The sequence below is a fragment of the Jaculus jaculus genome, chromosome 4 (genome assembly GCF_020740685.1).
Source record: "Jaculus jaculus isolate mJacJac1 chromosome 4, mJacJac1.mat.Y.cur, whole genome shotgun sequence".
NCBI classification, from domain to species: Eukaryota; Metazoa; Chordata; class Mammalia; order Rodentia; family Dipodidae; genus Jaculus; species Jaculus jaculus.
The window spans coordinates 70,654,558-70,675,552 of NC_059105.1; the positions used below are offsets into that span (position 1 = coordinate 70,654,558).

At 38.3% G+C, this 20,995-nt stretch overlaps 1 protein-coding gene across 3 annotated transcripts in view; it reads right to left on the reverse strand.

Moving 5' to 3' along the window:
- The window catches only part of Cers6 (ceramide synthase 6), a 305,834-nt gene that overhangs the window by 113,769 nt on the left and 171,070 nt on the right, over positions 1-20,995 (reverse strand). For all 3 annotated transcript variants that reach the window (XM_004651925.2, XM_004651924.2, XM_045147270.1), the window contains exon 4: positions 12,222-12,279. In XM_004651925.2, coding sequence (XP_004651982.1) covers positions 12,222-12,279 — 58 coding nt within the window. The remainder of the gene's footprint in view (positions 1-12,221; positions 12,280-20,995) is intronic.

The following is a 20,995-nucleotide window of genomic DNA, read 5'->3' on the forward strand; positions in this document are numbered from 1 at the left end:
GTTCTCTCTGAGTCATCTACCAAATCAAATACTCTCTTCTTAGCAAGCAAAATAGACTTTTAATAAATTGAAACACGAATTAATACCTTTCCCTTTCTGAACTACTAGGTTTCTTTTTTTTTCTTTTGGTTTAGAATTGCCACATTGAACATACTGAGGATAAAACTTCCAATGACAGGTTTTTTGTTTTTTTGGCATGAGGGTCTTATTATATAACCAGAGCTGACTCCAACCTTGGTAGCCTTCTGCCTAAGTTAACTGAGTGGCTAGGACTACAGGTATGTGTCAATACATTCAAATTTCAATGTTATATTGATGATGAGATTTTTTTTAAAATCAAATGTATGTCAGGAGGAAGCTAAAAAGGAAAATAATAGCATTGGGTGCAGTATTTATTTCATATTATATAAAATATTTTTTGTTAAAATCAGTTTTTATAGTATAGTTATTTACTATATGGACATCATAATTTGAGAAGAAATGATCATAATAATGAACCAATAGCACAGGATAAGCTCCATTTTTAATTCCTATACTCTCATTTAAAGGGCTGTATTAGGTTCTGATAAGTCATCTATAGAACCGTGGCAGTATAGGTGTTGTAGTTGTATTTAATAATCCAAATTTTGGCACTCTTTGCTGAGAATATCATGATTATAAACACTTCTCTGCACTTCATAGAAATCAGCCAGACAAATTCATTTTCCAAGGCCAAAGGCAAGCCATGAGTTAATGAAATGAGAAACCTCAGATGATCGGGTGGGGAGGAAAAGGAAGCCTGTTCTTTCTGCACACACACAAAAAAACAGATGTCTTTACAATGGAGACTGGTAGAAGGACTAAGCCCTTTTAAACTATCAAACCAATCTCCTTACTACAACATTCCATTTATCACAAAGCCTGTATCATAAGTACTTTCAGACAAAGCTTACCCTTTCATTAGAGCATTAAGACCCTTGAAGGCAGGAAGCATGCTGTCCCTCTCCTTTACCTACACTATGCCTTCTGCATAGCAGCTTAATAAATCTTAGCTAAATTCAATTAAATGTCCATGCTATTGATAACACCATGGGAAAGTGCAGAGTTAACATTGGCCAGTGAGGTTAGGGGCTTGCACTAGTTTATCTAATGTACCTAGGAGAGTTGCCGTCAGGACAGGTGCTCAGTAGATACTGGTAGTAAGGATGAACAAATGGACAGAGATTTTTCATTGGAAATGAGCAGAAGCCCATGAACGTAACCTTTAAATCATAGCTCTTCATCCTCAAGTACCCGTGCCCACATCTCTACTCAGAAATATGAAGGATCTGCTTTATAAGGCATAGATAGGATTATCAGAAACCATTAGTAAGATGTTTTTAATTGGAGCACTAGTTACATAAGGCAAAGTGTAGAAATCCAAGGGCAAACAACTGTGAGGCCTGTCTGCATTACTCTATGCCACCACCACCCTTATCAAGACCGAGAACAAGGAAGGTGTGTAGCTCAGGGGTAGAGTTCTTGCCCAGCATGTGCAAAGCCCCGGGTTGAATCCTCAACATACGAACACCAGCAGCCATCTCCAGCACTCACTCAGGCAGCTTCTCTAATGGTCCCCTCCTTCCTAGGGAACTGTCTGTTAATTCTGTGGAGAAAACTTGTCATTGTCACTGTCTACTTCCTTATGACAACCTAAATTCCTTCAACACGGAATGTCTATCTTCTCTCTGCTTTGGAATAGTTATCCAAGGGTGATCTTGTATTTAATATCTGACCAAAAAAATCAGTATAAAGGAGAAAGGAAATTTCAGTTTACACTTCTAGGTTACAGTCCATTATGGCAGGAAAGGCATGGCAGTTGGTACTTAGCCAATTTTCTCCTTTTTAAAATTTTGTCTAGGACATCAGCCCATGGAATTGTCCCATCCACAATTAAGATGAGTCTTCCCATATCAATTAAGCTAAGCCAAATAATCCCTCGTAGGCATGTCCAGAAGCTAACCTAATGTGGATTAATCCCTCTAGGTGATTCTAGGTCTGGTCAACCAATCAGTATAACCCATCACCAGGCTTTTGCTCAGTAAGTCCTCAAGGAGAGCAACATTACTCCCTGCCTGGCAGGCCTATTCCCATCTGCATTTAGGTAACAGGGAGCAAACCAAAACAAAGCATGAACATAACCATTTGTCTCCTAGGTCCAGCCTTACAGGGTACTTCAGCAGACCCATGATCTGCAGCTAGAGTTTCTCAGGAGCCACGCACAGAGCTACAAGCAGAGCAGGAGCTGGTTGGGTTGGAATGTTCCCAGCTCTGCTCCACATCAAGGCCTTGTTCTAAGAGCCTTAGCCCTACCTCATATGTCCCGACATGACCAGGCCTTTTCTGTAGAAAAAGAACTCTGGTTTGACAGCAAATATAGTCCATCTCTTTACTTTTCCAGAAAACTGCGGGTTTAAAGCAAAAAAAAAAAATCCGGTTTTCATGACTGTTATTGACCAAAGTATCTTCTTATGATCATCATGTGTGTAAGACTTTGTGCTCAGATTTATTAACACATACTTGAATAAAAATAGAGCTTTCTTGTTGAATCCAGATACTGATTTTTGCTGCATGTCACAGGGGGCCCTGATGATGATTCACCTAATGCAGAGTGACTAGGCAGGTACAGATTTTGATACAGGGATCGATACTTCATCTCTAATTACCTGAACTCTACTGTGCATTACTACTTTTCCATTCCCTGTAGAAACAGGGCACGGATACTAATGCAATCCAGTTGTCAGGCACTGCCTGCAGCCAGAAGATGTGTGCAGAGCTGGTTTTGTCACAGCATACAAATGAGGAGTAATGTTCTCCACAATCAAGCGCCAATCTACTCCTGAGAAGTCTGTGCCTTTAGAGGACTAATAATGAACATATTTAAATGAGTGTTATTTTGGTAGCCTCTGAAATGTATGTCCATTTTTCCTTTAGTTCTAAACTTTCTACAAAGTTGCTAAGTTGTTCCATGAGCTTAAAGGAGAAGATTCATCAAATTCCAAAATCCTTGTAATAATTACAGAAGAGCAAGTATTACTCAGTGAGAGCAGTAGTGATCATGTGTGCTTGGGGATCAGGTAATGTATGATGCCTACCCCCATCCACTCCAGCTTCATGAAGCCCTGCACCCTTTTTGTTTTACTGCCTAGGGAAGCTATCATGAAATGTCATCCCTCCCCAGATGTGGACTGAATGTAATGCAAGACAACTTGGAGAAAAGGGTTTTCCATGTTCTTTACAGACAATGTCATGCCAATGAAGCCAAAGTATTGACATGAGGAAGAAACTGCAAGGCATCACCTCAGTGCTGTCACAATCCCTTTATCATGTGAGTAAGTTTTACATTTCATATAATGAATAGTTTCATGAAAAACACATTTCCCAAAGTGCAAAATATTTAGTTTCTCTAATCAGCTTATTACTGTGAGCATAGTATTAAAATCTGCTAATAATACCATAGAAAGTAAACATATACATACATATATGTGTATATATCAAATGAGAGAAAAATATACTATATGTATGTATGCATGTATGCATAAAAAGGAATTTTTATATACAGTCTTCAGGCAAGTTGATATCTGACAATATGATTTTTTTTAACATATTTTATTTGAGAGAGAGAAAGAGAAAGAGAGAGAGAGAGAGAATAGGCATTCCAGGGTCTCTAGCAGCTGCAAATGAACTGCAGACACACATGCCACCTGTACATCTCGCTTATGTGGGTACTGGGGAATCAAACCTGGGTCCTTAGGCTTCTCAAGCAAGCACCTTAATTGCTAAGCCATCTCTCCAGTCCTGATATGTTTTAAGAACAGGGGCTGGGGAGATTCTGCTCAGCAGGTAAGAGTGATTATTATATGAGTATGAGAATCTGAGAGGATCTAATTCCTCTGAGTTCAATTCTCTAGCACCCATGTAAACATCTGGGTGTGGCCAGGCATACCTGTAACCCCAGTCTTGTGAGAAGCAGAGACCTGAGAATTGTTGAGGCTCATGCAAATAGCAACTTCAGGTTGGGTCAAAGACTCCATCTCAAGGAAACAGATGAGTGATGGGTGGAAGATGCCACACATTCTCCTTCGGCCTCCATGTGTGCGCACTGGGGACATAACCCACACATTACATATGTGCACGTACCACATACACATCAGACCACTCATGCCTATCACACCATGTACCTCCCTGCACACAGGTAAAAATATTAAGAATGCAGTAATCAGAGAGTCTCAGCTTTGCCAGAATGGCTTTAATTAGCAATAGAGAAAGCCAACATGGTGCTTACTATGGGTTTTTGAGTATAATCACTGACTCTGAGGTGTTCATATAAATAAGAGCTGTAAGAAATAAAAAGGATTGAGGGTGTGGATCAGTGTTGCATTGCATAAATGATCCCCAACAGTGGGGGTAGAGTAAACCTTAGCTTTTTCTCATTAACTGACCAATCCTGATTAGATCAATAGAAGTCAATAATGAGAACTGGAAGTGAGTAGGCCACAAAACCAAAAAATATATGCATTTACATCTCCTTTACTCAATAGTCAAATACTTTGCACAATCACTGTCTACTTGGTTCCTTTATAAGGATAAAGAAATAAATTATACAACACATGAGAAGCAAGTGGATAAGCAATCAACATCGAGCCCAGTGGATAACAAGTGCTCAATGAATTGTTGACTGTGATTACTGCTGTCAGGGACTTGAATTTTATCCTGGATGTTAAAGCCAACTGTGTCTCCAAGTCATTATCCCACATCAAAACAGTAATAAAAGGTCTTTTTTTGTTTGTTTATTTTTATTTATTTGAGAGTGAAAGACAGGGAGAGAAAGAGGCAGAGAGAGAGAGAGAGAGAATGGGCATGCCAGGGCCTCCAGCCACTGCAAACGAACTCCAGACGCGTGCGCCCCCTTGTGCACCTGGCTAACGTGGGTCCTGGGGAATCGAGCCTTGAACCGGGGTCCTTAGGCTTCACAGGCAAGCGCTTAACCACTAAGTCATCTCTCCAGCCTGATAAAAGGTCTTTTTAAGATACTATATAGAATGAAGAATTCAAGTTAGTTCTGAGAACAGAGCATGTCCATCTTCTATGTGAAACAGAGTATGAACTGCCCACTTACAGTTCCAGCACTCAGGACACTGAGGCAGGAGGACTGTAAATTCAAGCCTGGGTCATGCAAGGATTCTGGCTGAAAAATAAATACCACAAAACAATAAGAAGAAAAAAAAAATCCACCACCAACAAAAAGAAACAGAGCTTGAATTTTAACCAGAAACACAAAGAGACTATATAAGGTTTCTAGAAAGCATATGGCAGGGACATTCTGAGACCTCCTTGGCAGAGCAATTGTATAAGGGGAACATCCAGGAGAAATCTGAATACTAGGGCAACAAGAACCAGGGAAACATGAAGAGCTGGAATATTTAGACCAACTTTTGTATTTCTTTGCATGTTCAATAGAAGTCAACTTTCAAATTTTATTTTTTGTTGTACAAACTTGGATACTCCATGTTTTCTATAACTTAGTCATTCCATTATAATTCTTATGTTTTAGTCATTAAATAGAATATATTTAAATATTTTGAGAAAATATCCACAATTTTATTTTTGTAGAAGAAATCTTCATTGATTCCTTTATTGTTATCTACTTCCTTTATTTCTCTATGAGAATATCAGAAAAATGTACAAATGAGTTTGGTACTTATGTTCATGTAAAGTTCTACTAAATATTTTTGTAGGCCCATAAATACAATTACTGCTTACTATTATATTTCTTTGATAACAATATAGTGATTCTGCTAATAAATTAAGACTATCTTAAGTTCTGATTTGGATCTTTTATTTATATGTAGAGATACATGGAGATCAAACTAATTGACAAAAGATTAATATTTACACAGACTAAGCTGGTGACATAAAAGACTATGCTCCTTGGATAGAGTTTCTTAAAGACAGGAAAATCACAGCTTCTCCAAAGATTTCCTCTCTCTCTCTCTCTCTCTCTCTCTCTCTCTCTCTATATATATATATATATATATATATATATATATATATATATATATATATATATATATATGTATGTATGTATGCAGCTCATGATATGATCTGATGTAAACTCATGATCTGTCTTATGCTCAGACTCTCCATAGCTCAGACTGTCTAAAACTGAATAAAATATGTGAGTATAGTCAGTTCAAGGAGCAGTAGAGTGCATCCTCTAGCCCACCATTACATCATATTTTGGATGTTATGTGTTCATTTTGTGTTCTTCCAAACACCACTGGATGGTTTGTACAGAAATGTTCATGTTATTTTAAGCTATAGTTGATAACTTCATATATTCACACTTTATTATTTTATAACATTTTTTCTTCAGGATAAATTCAAAGGAATTGAATTATCAGGTCAAAGTCTATGACCATATTTATAATCCTTCCTAACAAATGATACAGACAGAGAACTTTCATGATTTTAAAAATGACAGAAAGGGGGCCTGTAAGACTGATCAGTGGATAAAGGATTTGCTGTGCAAATGTAGGGACCTGAGTTCAGATCACAAGCACCTGTGTAAAGGCTGGGTATGGTAGCTCAAGCACATGCCTATATTTTAAGCACTGGGGAGGTGAGGACAAGAGAATCCCTGGGGCTTGCTGGCTGGCTTGTTCAGCTGAATTGGTAAGCTCTGGGTTCAGTGAATGCCTGGCTCTGTCTCAAGAAAATAAGGTGAAGAGTGTCAGACACCTCTCATTGACCCCTGACCTCTACACATTGCACACACCTGCATGCACACCAGCACTGATAAATGCACACACACACACACACACCATGCATAAATACACATATGCATATCCTAAGTACAAAACATGCAAAAGAGAAGACACAAAGAATAGGATCTTTAAAATATTTTTATTTATTTGGGAAACAGACAGAAAGGCAGAGAGAGAGAAAGAAATAATATATGGGCATGTCAGAGCCTCCTGTCACTGCAAACAAACTCCAGATGCCTGTGCTACTTTGTGCATCTGGTTTTATGTGGTTACTGGGTAATCAAACTCTGTCCATGAGGCTTTGAAAGAAAGTACCTTTAACCACGTTGCAATCTCTACAGATCCAAGGACAGAATTTTAAATGGATACACATTCTAATGGCAACATATTTTATTTTCACATTCAAGAAGGCAAAAGGATGATAATTTTGTTTCTATTTCAGAAAAATTCCTAGCTGGCCAATAAATAAGAAAGAACACCTCAAACCAGGATCCCAGGAGAACATGTGGCTTTTGTGGGGTGACCTTTGAAGAGCACACCCCATGTAACATGTGCCTTGGTTCAAGTCAGACTCAGGCAGTCCAAGGGTATATAGGCAAAAAGGTAGAGTCTAGGGTACTATTCAACTGTGAGTTCTCACCTAGTAATGAATCATGAAGCTGACATTGTATATATCAAACAACATATTTTAACCATATAATGAAAGACAGTTCCTTACCAGAGTACCACACAGAAAGCACAGGATGAACAGTGACTGAGAGTCTATGCTACTCTCTTCAGTCTCAGAGCTGGGACACAGCAAACCACACCTCTGCTGACTCCACAGCATTCAGGCCTTGCAAGGTTTGACTTCTCAGAAGCTCTCAACTAGAATCAGGCTCCAGGAAGAAGATGGGACTTGGTCCATTCTGTTTTGCTTCCAGTACTCATCACCTTCCTCGCCATGCATCTGCTTCTGGTGGCAGGAGTAGCTGGCTCCTGCTTGCAATTTCTCTATATTCCTGATGCCGGCTTCCCTGTGCTTCCTTGGGGACACCAGCTTCCCAGGCCTCCCTCTCAGAAGTCCTACTAGACTCTGACTCTTCTGAGCTTCTCAGTTCTGACAACTCCATCCTCCTTCTGAAATCCCTTGATCCGTAGGAGTGGTAGAGCTTTCTTGCCATGACTACCTCCATGAATCTTTAGGGCAGTAGTAAAGGAGAGAGTCGGTCCTTCAGATGTTTGCTTCTGATACACAGTACAAAGGAGCTTATACCAGAGGGTAAGCTAACCAAGCACATTGCTTATGCATAGGTAGACTGTCTCCAACAGAAGTAGTGAGTGGACTCACATGCTAATGCAAGCTTCTTAGTTATTGTGCACAATGGGTCAATGGCTGGCAGTTCAGTTGCTTTAATTTACGTGATTTCCCCACCTAATAATTTGTTTTATATTATAACAACTCTCAAAATAACCTCCTGTGATTTCTGTTTCCTAACAGGACCCTGCTACAAAAGTTTTTTTTTTATTTTGTTTGTTTGTTTATTTATTTATTTATTTATTTACTTATTTTTGAGAGCAACAGACAGAGGGAGAAAGAGAGAATGGGCGCACCAGGGCCTCCAGCCACTGCAAACTCTATCTGCCTCTTTCTCTCTGTCTGTCTGTCACTTTCAAATAAATTTGCATGTTTGTAAGTTACATGCCACATAGTGTTTACTTGCCTACTATTTTTCTATTTTTTAATGTGTGTGTGTGTGTGTGTGTGTGTGTAGGTGTAATGTGGTATGTGGTGGAACTCCATAGTGGATGCTTGCCTAAAGTGGCTGGAGCTGATCTTTCCGGCATTCTTTTTTTTTTTTTTTTAAACCTAGAAACTCAATGTTTAATGAGGGGATCACAAATCTGAAAGTTATCTACTGTTTCTAAGGCAAGAGAAAGTCAACAGCTATGAGGTAGTTATATTTGAAAAATCAGAGGTTTCTGAGCAAATAGTGAAATTTTCCACAAATTAAATGAATGCAGAATGTGACTTTTAGGCTAATAATTATATACTATATATCCATTGTAAATATTTCATTAGATGATTACTTTTTAAATTTATTTTTTATTTATTTGAGAGTGACAGACAGAGAGAGAAGGGGGAGGGAGGGAGAGAGCGAGAGAGAGAGGAGGGAGAGAGGAGGAGAGAATGGGTGTGCCAGGGCTTCTAGCCACTACAAACGAACTCCAGTCGTGTGTGCCCCCTTGTGCATCTGGCTAACATGGGTCCTTGGGAAGAGGGCCTCGAACTGGGGTCCTTAGGCTTCATAGGCAAGCGCTTAACTGCTAAGCCATCTCTCCAGCCCTAGATGATTACTTTTTAAAAATTTTATTAGTTATGTACACAGTGTGTATACAGCCATGTTAGTACCATTGTTAGCCTCCTCCCTGTCCTCCCTCCTCTCAATGGACCCTCGTCATTAGGTAATGTGGGTAGTGCATTGTGGGGGTAGTCATCAGTGATGGGGAGGAGGCAATGTCTCTGCGCATAATGTCCCAACATGTGGCTCTAACAATCTTTCCACCCCCTCTTCCTTGAATTTCCCTTTCAGGTATCTTGCTCCATCAGTCCTCTGCTTTTCGGCCAGATCTTGTTTTGAGCAGGAGCCTCTTTTTTGATTCCAGAGCTTGCAGGGTCTTTAGTTTCAAGTCTGCTCTCCAGTGGGACTGTGATTACAGGCAAACCTGGCTCTACTCAAACCGTTTACCTGTGCCTAGATGTTCAAATTCTGGTATCTGAAGCCCCTCAGGTTCTCACGCTTGAGCAGTTGAGCATCTATCTTTCCAGCCCATATTTGTCTACTCTTTTAGGGCAGAAAGGACATTCAGTTTCCCCTAGAAGATGAGATATAGCCAACTTGATTTACTTAAAGACATGGGAAAACTGCAAGCTTTTATATCGTCCAGATAATAATCCATATTTCTGATACTGGGAGTAAAATTTGCTCTATTACTCTGGTATTATGAGAATTTTATAGCTAAAGTATTTGAAATATCTTAAATCAAAGAAAAATGTATGCTACGTTGGTAAGATGTACTCTATTTTAAAATACAACACTGTAAACTTTTTCAATTACTTTGCTTTATATTTAAGGCTGTATCCACAACTTCTTTTCTCCTGCTTAAGACAAGTGAATATATTGTCCTTTCCAAGACAGTTCAGAAAAATATTTTAAAATATTGACTAAAGTTATTTAAGGTAGAATAAAGACTTGGTTCGATTAACTTAGCAAAGAAAGATTTCATTTGGAAACTGTGCAGGCTGGCAATGTGGAGGAAGCACCGGAATAAGAGCAGCATGTGCACAATTTGAGGTTCAGTCTTAGTAAACTAACCGTGAGTCCGTCAGAGTACCACTACCCTCTGAACTTCTGCTTTCCTGCCATGAAATAGACAGCTGATGATGTCCTACAAAGGCATTTTGGTCACAAGGATTCAATGTACACACTTCTGTCTCTCATTACGACTAAGACAAAACCAAACAGTTCATCCAAAGTGAGGGCAGCGCAGACAGCATTAAAGAAAGAACTCCCAATACAAATTAACTCAACCAGAACATGTCTAGGTCTTTTATCTCTTTAAAAGCATTTGTTACAACCAGAGGCAGTTGAAAGGAAACTGATATAAAACTGATGTCATTTAAGACAAAACAATTCCCAGGCATACATTTTACTGCCAAGTTAAATGCCAAGTACTTTATCTGGCTACATGGTCCACTGGCCTTCAGCTCTGGATCCTTGAGCTCCAGTCTGGATAAAAGCTATTTTCCTTGCATCTAGTTTGTGTAGGGGCAGAGTGCTCCAGAGCCATGTCAAAGTGCCTTCCTATTCTGGTGCCAGATGGCTAGCCTTGTGGGAACTAAAGAAAACCACATCCAGCAAGCCTGGTGGACAGGACAAAAGAATGTTCCTGGCTCCAACCATCTGCTTCTCACCAACAAAGCCAAGCGTGCATCCCAAACCCTGACCTTGATTAGCAACACCACATTCCCAAGACACACAATTCTGCCAAATGAGCTCAAATGCCATTCAAATCCAATGCTTTCTCTTCCACAGTAGTAAAATTGTGAGAATAACTGCTCTGCCATCAATCTAACTTTTTTCAATAAGTTTTGAATAAAGAATAGTAGGAGTCAAACTAAGTTATTTCTACTATGTTTGTTTTTGATGGCTGAAAATCTCTTCATATTTAGAGTGAAGTTTACTTAAAATCTATTCAAATGGCCTCCAAGGAAAAGACAAGAAATAAAAAAAAAAAAATTCTCTAGGAAACTAGATAACTGAGAAACAACCAGAAATTATAAGAGAATTTGCCACAAGCAGACAACACTTGATAATTCAGACTTTAAAAATAAAGGCATATTTAAAATTTTCATGTCACTATTTATGATTGACTGGTAAACCATGCTATTCATCCAAACCTCTATTTTAGAATAATTTTCATAACTTTCTTTTTATTTATTTGAGAGAAAGAGGGAGAGAGAGAGAGAATGGAGAAAGAGAAAGAGAGTGAGCGAGCATGCCAGGGCCTCCAACCACTGCAAACAAACTCCAGATGCATGTGCCCCCTTATGCATCTATCTGGTTTACGTGGGTTCTGGGGAATTGAGCTGAGGTCCTTTGGCTTTTCAGGCAAGTGTCTTAACCACTAAACCAACTCTCCAGCCTTGAGAATATTTTTACAATATGTAAAAATGACACTGAAAATACTTTGGAGACTACTAGTAGAATATACTTTTTAAAATGATTTCCTGTTTCTACCAACTTATTATTGTTTATATGAACAGATGTCTTCATGAATCTTGAATTTAAGCATCTTAATTTGTCAGTAGTCCCAGAAAGCACTGAATTCACCAGAAAAAATAATAGTACCCCACAAAGAAGTATCTTCATAGATTAAGTTAAAATATTTTCTTAGATTTATGAAGCATTTAGCAGAGCAGGATTGAAGAAAATCAACTATAGAAGGAGCTGAATTCTCTACCAGCAGTTGGTATTATCCTGTTAACTTACATGTAAGGCACTAAAATAGCAATTTCTACTGTGAAGACTACATGCTAACACACATTACAACAACTGATGTCCAAGTTATGTTATGTAGAAACTATAAGTTCTTTCATAATGTCAGTCAGGTTTTATAAAGCTCCTAATGCAAAAAAGCAGTAACCAGTTAGAACAGACATAGAACTTCACATCTTTCACTAGAAAAACAAACTGTGTGCAAAAATATTTTATACCTATGTTTACAAATTATTCAATGCAAAGAATATACTACAAAATGCTTTTTATAAATCAAACTAAAATGTACAAATAATTCTTAGGTAGCTTGTTATGATTTACTAAAATAATAGTCCCATATTAAAAATGGGATATAGGGTTACCTAAAAATTATATAAAATAATTTGGTAGTTCCTACCTTTTTCAAGAATCGGACTCCATAACTAAATACATAGATGTAAAATGAAAATCTCCACCTGTAGAAAAGCAAAAAAATAAGATATTCAATTTATATATTTCACAACACATTTTGAAACATAGGGTGGTAAGCAGTTAATCAAATTTACCATCAAGGAGTCAACTTGATGGAAAATTGCTAGCTAAACACATATACTCAAAAGCATGGCTTTCAGGCAGTATTTCAAGTATGAACATTCATTTGTAGCATTTCTTACAATAAGTTACCAAATCTGTCCCTTTGCTCAACTCCTTTCCCAACACGTGACTCACCTCTTATTAGTCACTTTTGAAAGGACACAGTTCATCTATATGAATGCATTTGAGGGATTTTTTTGTTTTTTGTTTATTTTTATTTTTTATTTATTTGAGAGCGACAGACAGAGAGAAAGAGGCAGAGAGAGAGAGAGAGAAAGAATGGGCGCACCAGGGCCTCCAGCCACTGCAAACGAACTCCAATGCATGCACTCCCTTGTGCATCTGGCTAACATGGGTCCTGGGGAATTGAGCCTCGAACTGGGGTCCTTAAACTTCACAGGCAAGCGCTTAACCGCTAAGCCATCTCTCCAGCCCTGTTTGTTGTTTTTTGAGGTAGGGTCTTACTCTAACTCAGGCTGACCTGGAATTCACTATGGAGTCTCAGGGTGGCCTCAAATTCATGGTGATCCTCCTACCTCTGCCTCCCAAGTGCTGGGATTAAAGGTATGAGCCACCATGCCCCGCTTGCATTTGAGATTTCTATTACCAAAAGCATTTTATACTAGCACTGAGTTCCCAATTTGATTTTTGTACTTTTTGAACATGAGTAGTCACACCTTTAAACCTTCCCATGTTTCACTGTGTAGCATTCCTGAGGTCATGCTGTTAGTGGAGACTGGATTATAAACCGTTAATGAAAACAAAGGAGAAAGTACCTAGTCCACATTTTACTATTAAAATGCAAACTGCCATGAGCTTTTAAGTCATGTCAAAATTCCAAATGAGGTTAACAATGAAAGATTTCAGGAGATGATTTAAATTACATAAACATTACCTGAAAGAAATGACAGTTATATTCAAAAAAGAGGAAATGGCTAAGGACCTTATCAGCTGGTTAAAATCTGCCAGCAGATACAAGTGTCTGTCAGCCGCCGTTCACAGGCAGTGTCAAAAAACCTTCCTAGGAAAATAGAAAAGCAGTGACTCTGAGACCCTGCAAAAGTCCTCTGGTAAGTAAAGACAGCTCATTTATGTAATATCCAAGGAAAAGCTTAATTTTCACCCCATCTTCATTAGCAAGTTCTTGGTGGTTATAAGCATTTGTGTGTTTCTATCTGGTTGGTGTTCAAATTCTAGATCAGAACTTAATACCAGGTTTACCTCCATGAACATGTAACTTGTACAACTACACAGGACCCCATGCCCTGTTAACGCTTTCCTATCACCATCTTAAGATTCGGAAGAACTGCTAAACAAGGGGTCTCAGAATTAATTTTCTATCAGGCCCTGAAAATTATTTAGCTGGTTCTGATTAAGACCACAGATTCTTCTCAAGTTTGGATAAATCTATTAATACCCCTTTACCTCAGTCCTATCTCTATCAGGGCAATGTGGATTCTACTACAATGGTGACTCAAAAATGATAGCATGAGTGATTTCTTCTTTTCTCTAGTGCCCACCTCTCCCTGTTATACTGAAGCAGCCTGCTACAAACACTTGCCTTGCTTTTCCTTCACTCTGGAGACAACTGAATGTACAACTCCTTTAGTAAATGATTTATAATGGCTGTTTCAATCCTGACTGTTGGTAGTAGGCAGGATCAGGCAGCTTTTATGTATAATAAAAATTTTATAGAAGTCATTGGAATTCCTACCATCATTCATACATCTACATTTTACTTCGCCACTAAAATGACCCAGTTTTCATAAGACACAGGTTCTATTACAGGAACACAGATGCCTACGTCATTTGAATAACAACTTGTAATGAATATTTACAAGGGACAGCTTATTTTCACAAAAATATCTGCAGGAAGTAAAATTTGCAAGCATTTTATAACATGAAAAAAGTACTGTATTTGTGAAGTTATGTATAAATTATAGTTTTTAAATGCTTGCTTCCAGCCCTAAGACTAGTCTCTTCCAAACATTCACTTAAATCTCTCTAAAAGAGATAAGTTGCATGCAAACACAGAAAGGAGAGGTGACCTTCAAGCTTTATGACCTTCACTCCTTCAACAGGATTCAGGAAGAAGTCTTTTAACAGTTAAAAACATAGATTTATAAAAGTGATTAAAGGTGACCTAAAACATGCTATGAGCCTAAAGTAAATAGGAAAAATCTTTCTCTGCCTGTGCCCCTTTCTCCATTTCTATCCATCTTGCCCAGAAAACTAGGCAGTTCTTTGTCACAGATGATGCTTTTGAGGCGGCAGGAGAATCCTCAAACTTCACCTCTACCAGTTACTGATTGTTACTTTTTTTTTCTTTTTTCTTTTTTAACACCTGGAAAGAAGGGGAAGTACTTTGTACCCTGGCAGTTTCAGCTACATAAAAACAGATTTAGAGACAAGATGATCTTTAAATGTCTTGCACTCTAGGGTTCAGGGTTGTTTCATAATGTTAAAAAAAAAAAAAAAGAAAAGAAAAAGGATTTGAGATAGCCAATCAGACCATTGAAAATGGGTCATAGCCTACACTCATCAATTTGTTACAAGGTTGGAATCTAAAACAGGAGTACAGAGAACAGAGCCAAGGGCATCCTTTCTAAGAGTATGTCTAGATGGATCTTTTGATATTCAGAAATAAAGGTAACAGCTGAATACCAGCATGAATCTACTAAACAGTACTGAATATGGAAAGTAAAGACCATGCTAAAGACACAATCAAGGAAAGAAAAAAAATCTCTTAAAAATGATCTCTTACAAGAATCAGAAGCAATTTTTAGAAAAGTACTTGGCATTCCCAATGTGATACAAGAAATACAACTTCTGAAACCAAAAGTAGAAAGTTGTACATCAATTTCAAAAACTGGTAATGGAAAAAAGATTCTGTGTGAAAAACAAACAAAACAGTATCACATAGATAATGAAAACGAAGCACAGCACTGGGGTAAAAATACAGGCAACAGAAGTTAAATCACTGGCACAGGTCAACAGCAACATGAAGTCAGTACATGAAAGACTATCTCGGAACATCAGGCCAGAAAATGCAAACCTAATCCTAATTGTTTCTAAGAAAATGTAAGTGAAGTACTGAAATAGAAGTAATAATCAAAGAACACACTTGAAAAAGCCTGAACTGATGAACTAGGTGGTAAGACCCTATTTCTAAGGGCTTCACATGTTTGGGCTGCAGCGTACTGAGAAATCAATCTGGTGCTGAGCTGAAAGCCTCTTCCCTGTTGACTAGCTGTCGTGGTGATAGAAAATGCCCTGCAGCCTACTTGGGGAGAAATATCATCTTATGTTGTTAACCAGAAGTGGACTTTGAAAGCAACACAACTGGCCAGCCAGACAAAATGTAAAACTGGTGTAATAGTGGCATATCTAGAATGGAAAAAACCAACTGTTCTCCATTTGGATTAAAGGCTGGCTACAAAGGAGGGAATTTGTGCCTCGTACTGAAAACCTAATCAAAGCCTATGGCTGGGGAGGTCGTAAATCCTAAGGGGGATGCTACTACTGTTGCTTGGCTAACTCAATATATTACACCACCAAACTTCCATCTACACTACCTTCTTGCTCATATAATAGTGCTGTTCTCACTCCTGGTTAGAGAAGCTTCTCTTTCAGTGGCCAGGAACTACTGGAAAGACTCAAAACATCAACATGCTTAGAAGTGACAGTGGAATGTCCAGCACTAAATGAGACATCTCTATCATACCCTCTGAAGCTCAGGGGCCACTGCAGAAGAGTGACAGAAAGCATGTATGAACCAAAGGATGGAAAGGAGTGCTTTGGAGTGCTGTCTTCCAGACACAAGGTGGCTGTTGCATCCATGACCTCACAGTGGCTGATGCTAAGTTCACAAGACTGAGATGACATCAAAATAAAAGAGGGTTTAGTTGAAAAGAAGTTCAGGGGCTGGGGAAATGGCTTAGCAGTTAAGGCATTTGCCTGTGAAGTCTACGGACCCCAGTTCAATTCCTCAGGACACACGTAGGCCAGATGCATAAGGTGAAGAACATGTCTGAAGTTCATTTGCAGTGGCTGGAGGCCCTGGTGTGGTCATTCTCTCTTTCTCTCTCTCTCTCGCGAATAAATAGATAAGTAAAACATTTTATTTATTTCATTTGTTTATTAGAGAGCAACATACAGAAAGAAAGAAAGAGGGAGAGAGAAATAGACAAAGAGAGAGAGAGAGAGAGAGAGAGAATGGGTATGCTAGGGCCTCCAGCCATTGCAAATGAACTCCAGATGTATGCACTACCTTGTGCATCTGGCTTACATGGGTCCTGGGGAATCAAGTCTTGAACTGGTGTCCCTAGGCTTCACAGGCAAGCACTTAACTGCTAAGCTAACTCTCCAGCCCTAGATAAATAAAATATTTTAAAAAGAAAAGTTCAGTGGAGTAGGGATGGGAGGGAAGGGACAAAGACCGGTATTGGAAGGGATTATCTTTAGGATATATTATGTATATGTATGGTGGTTGTCAATAAGGAGTTATAAGAAAGAAAAAGAAGTTAAATTTTGCTTTAAACATTATCAATACAGAGACATATTCTGATTAAAATTTTGAATCCTAGAGTAAAGTACAAGAAAGAAATCCTCTGTATTTAGACATGAAAATAGAAACAAATCAATATATAAATCAAAAGAAAAGAAGTCACTATCAAAGGAACAAATGTCTACATGGTCTTACATTTCTCCTCTGCATTTCCAAATGTTAAAACAGGAAAATGCAATTATAAATAACAAGTTACTCTCAAATTGCCTTTTATTTGTTATGGTGATTGAAGGATATTCCCATATTCAAAGACTCTAAAAATATATTATTCATTAATCTTTAGTAAAACGTAACTCATCAATTCTAACTGACCAAGATACAAAGTATAAAAATTCAAACAATAATTTAGCTAGGTGTGGTAGCAGATGCCTTTAATCCCAGCAATTGGGAGGCAGAGGTAGGAGGATTGCCATGAGTTTTAGGCCAACTGGAGATTACATAGTGAATTCCAGGTCAGCAGCCTGGGCTAGAGCGAGACACTACCTTGGAAAAAAAAAAAATCAAACAATAATTTTGGAATTAAAATCTATAAACAAGTTGGGTGTGGTGGTATATATCTTTAATCCCAGCACTCAGGAAGCAGAGGTCGGTAGGAGGATCACAGTAAGTTCAAGGCCATCCTGGGAATACATAGTGAATTCCAGGTCAGCCTGGACTAGAATGAGACCATACCTCAAAAACAGTAACAACAACAACAACAACAACAAAAATAATAACTACAAATAGTATTATAAGTAATTGTCTGAAATTTCATTGCCAAATTAAATGCTATTGTTCTTCAGGAATAATGTAAACTGTTTAACAATAATCAGGAGATGAATTCTCAGACTTTACTCGTGAAAACAAGGAGCAAAGAAGTATTAAATTCATTCTTACAAAAGACAGTATTGTTTTAATAATAAAAAAAATAGTGAGAATGTTAAGAATGTTTTATGAAAACCTAAAAGACAAATCTTGTTGGAAGCTGACTGAAACCAAGGTTCTCTCTGAGCTTTTATTTCTGTAATATAAACTCTCAAGGAGGAATTTTGTTTAGTAGAGTGTAAGCTGTCAAAGACAAGAAGGCAGGCGCTGGCAGTCACTTCACTTGGTAGCCTGGGAAGAGAAGGGAAGGGGTGCCAGGGATCTCAGTAGAGCCACGATCTGAATCTTAAACTTTCCATGAGCGATGCCCAGAAGGACCCTTCCACACTCCAGGCTAAACCACTCTACACTGAAGGAACCTCTGCTGGGCCCAGGAATTAGTTGGTCCAAGACCACATAGGTGTTAAGTGACAAAGCTACGACCCAAGCTCTTGCTGACTCTAGAGGCAACTCTCAAGCTGCACAATGTCTGCGTGGACATGGAAACAGCTTATAGCCATCAAACCTGCAAAGTGGAGCAGGAGGCTGGCCCAAAGCATCACCCACCAAATCTCGTTTACCATCCTTCCGCAACAAGACTGACCAGAGCCATTTTCTAAAAGCAAGGCTAATCAAATGTGCTATAAACACAGGGAATCAGAGCACAGAGCACAGGGCACTCACGTCTTGCTGGCAGAGTGCCTCCCAAGTGGCACTGGGTCCCTATACTATGGAGGAAGCAGAACAGGAAAAACAACCAGAGAGCATCCTTGAGCTCCACTCAGCATGCCATCCTACAGCAGGGAAACTGGTAGGAGTCACCTCATTCTCAGCATCCATGAAGTGCATCCTTTATACCACCAACTCTTCTTGGCATTTCTCAGAAAGGAAGTTATTTAATGGAACTATCTCACACAGTAAAGCAGGCTGTGTCATTGTCATCTTTTTTTTTTTCCTTTCATATGAGGGACCAAGCACAAAGTGGCTCAGTAACTAACCAAAGGCCATACAACTAATAAGGGAGGGAAATAGCATTGGACACTAAATAGTTATGATACCAATATCCAAACTCTTAGCCATTATGCTATTCTGTGTATTCTTGATTTTTTTCTGGGGGTGGGGGATAGGTAAGGTCTTCTTCTGTAACCCAGGCTGTCCTAGAACTCACAATACTCAGCCTCCCAGGTGCCAGGCTGTACCATGCTTTCCAGGTTATCTTCCTAATTTCATACATCCTCAAAATGAAATCATTATATTCCACTTAGATGATTTCTTTAACTGAGAGGACATTAGCAGATTATCACATAATGAAAACAGTTTTGTACTCTGATGAATGGAAACTGACAGCTTACAAATCCGGGACAGGGGAACACTGTATTAGTGCTTCCTTTCAGTCTAGGGCACCTAAAATAGCATTACACTCATCAACTAAAGAAGAGTGATTGTGCAAAGGACCCTTCCCCATCCTGCCCAAGCATCTCTCCCTGCAGAAACACGGGGCTTGTCACATGATGGTTATTCTGGGAAGCCACCCTTTCTGAATGCTGCAACACTGGAAGACTTTGATTTTCTCATGCTATTTCCTTTACCAACTTTCCTCATATTTAATTACAGCCACAAACCTTTGACCTGCTTATGAGTTCCAAATGGGTGACTGACTTATATTTCTCTTGGCATTTCCAGTAGCATAGTTTCAAAGAACAGCTCCTAAATTCACATCTATTGAGTATTCATTATACATTCATTTCTTTACTTCGATTTAGTTTATTTTATAGCCCTTTATCAAATCAAACTGTTAATTGTTTCTAGAAACTCTGCAATTATAAACAAGAAAGAAGAGAAATATGACAAATATTGTCAATCCAATTCTTAGAATGATCAACATGTTAAGAATTTGGAATCAAAGCATCACCTCTGGAATGGTTGAAATTAGGAAAATATCACTATGTTATATAAACTAGAACACACTGTTGGAGTACAAAAAATAATGTATGGTTCTTTTCTATACAACAATTAATTTTGAAGTAACTCTCATTTCAGCTCTTCTGCTACGTAAACAAAACAAGATGAACACATTCCTTGTTAATACACAAAGTGAAGATGCCTATAATTTATGACATGAAATTTTTTCTCTCATAAAACTTAACATTTAAAATAAATTACTCTCCTGTATCTAATAAATAAAGCTTGATCTAAGATCAAGCACATACAGTTGGATAAATTAATATAATGTATTTAGGACTGACTCAGTAGAGACTTAATTTATTGGTTCTTTAAAATACTGTTATCATTTTACTTTTAAGCCCAAAGTACATTAAGTATGTTCTTCTACACAAAACTCATAGCTGACTCACATGATAGAAACAAAACTACAAGATATTACATTCATACTGCATACTGCTCCAGTCATGTACACTGGATTTTTGAAAACCTCCCAAGTGGTTTTTGTAGATCTTCTAATATAGTCACTTGCACAAAGTTCTAATGTGAAATAGTTGAAGTTTTGAGCCTGACTGAAATAGTTATCTTTGGGAGGCCCTTGTTACTTAGGACAGATTTTTTTTGGCAACCAACTATTTTTATAAGAGAATAACTGGCATTTCTTGAGCTTGAGCACTTACTTTGTGAATGGTAACATTATGAGTCTCACATATATTAAGTCAATTACATTTTATGTGAACCCTGTGGTATTCACAGATAAGATGATGGGACCTTGGTAATTTGCCAAAAGACATAAACAACAAGTGGTAGATTGTTCTAAAACTCAAATTCAGGTGATTTTTTTTGCACTAATTATTGATGACTTTAGCACATGAACTCTGTACAGTGGAAAACATTTCAGCTCTATTATAGTACACAAACTCAATGGAACTTCTCTGATAGCTGCCATCTCTGTTTAGCCACTTTCCTGTATTAAGGGAGGAGAACAAAGAGGACCTTCTCTTTTGCTTTCCCTTCCCTGCACAATGTAAAACACACACTTTAAGTGAAATGACCAACCCATTCAGAGTTGATATCATGCATGTATACAGTGTACCTTACCAAGAAACAGCTCCTCGAAGGCCAGGAATGACTATGACTGGTGCTTTCATAGTATGATCAGTGTACTTCTATACATCAGAGGTATTCATTTGTTTATAATTTTAAATTTTTCTTGAACTAGAGATGGTTCTTAAGTGCTAGGTAAG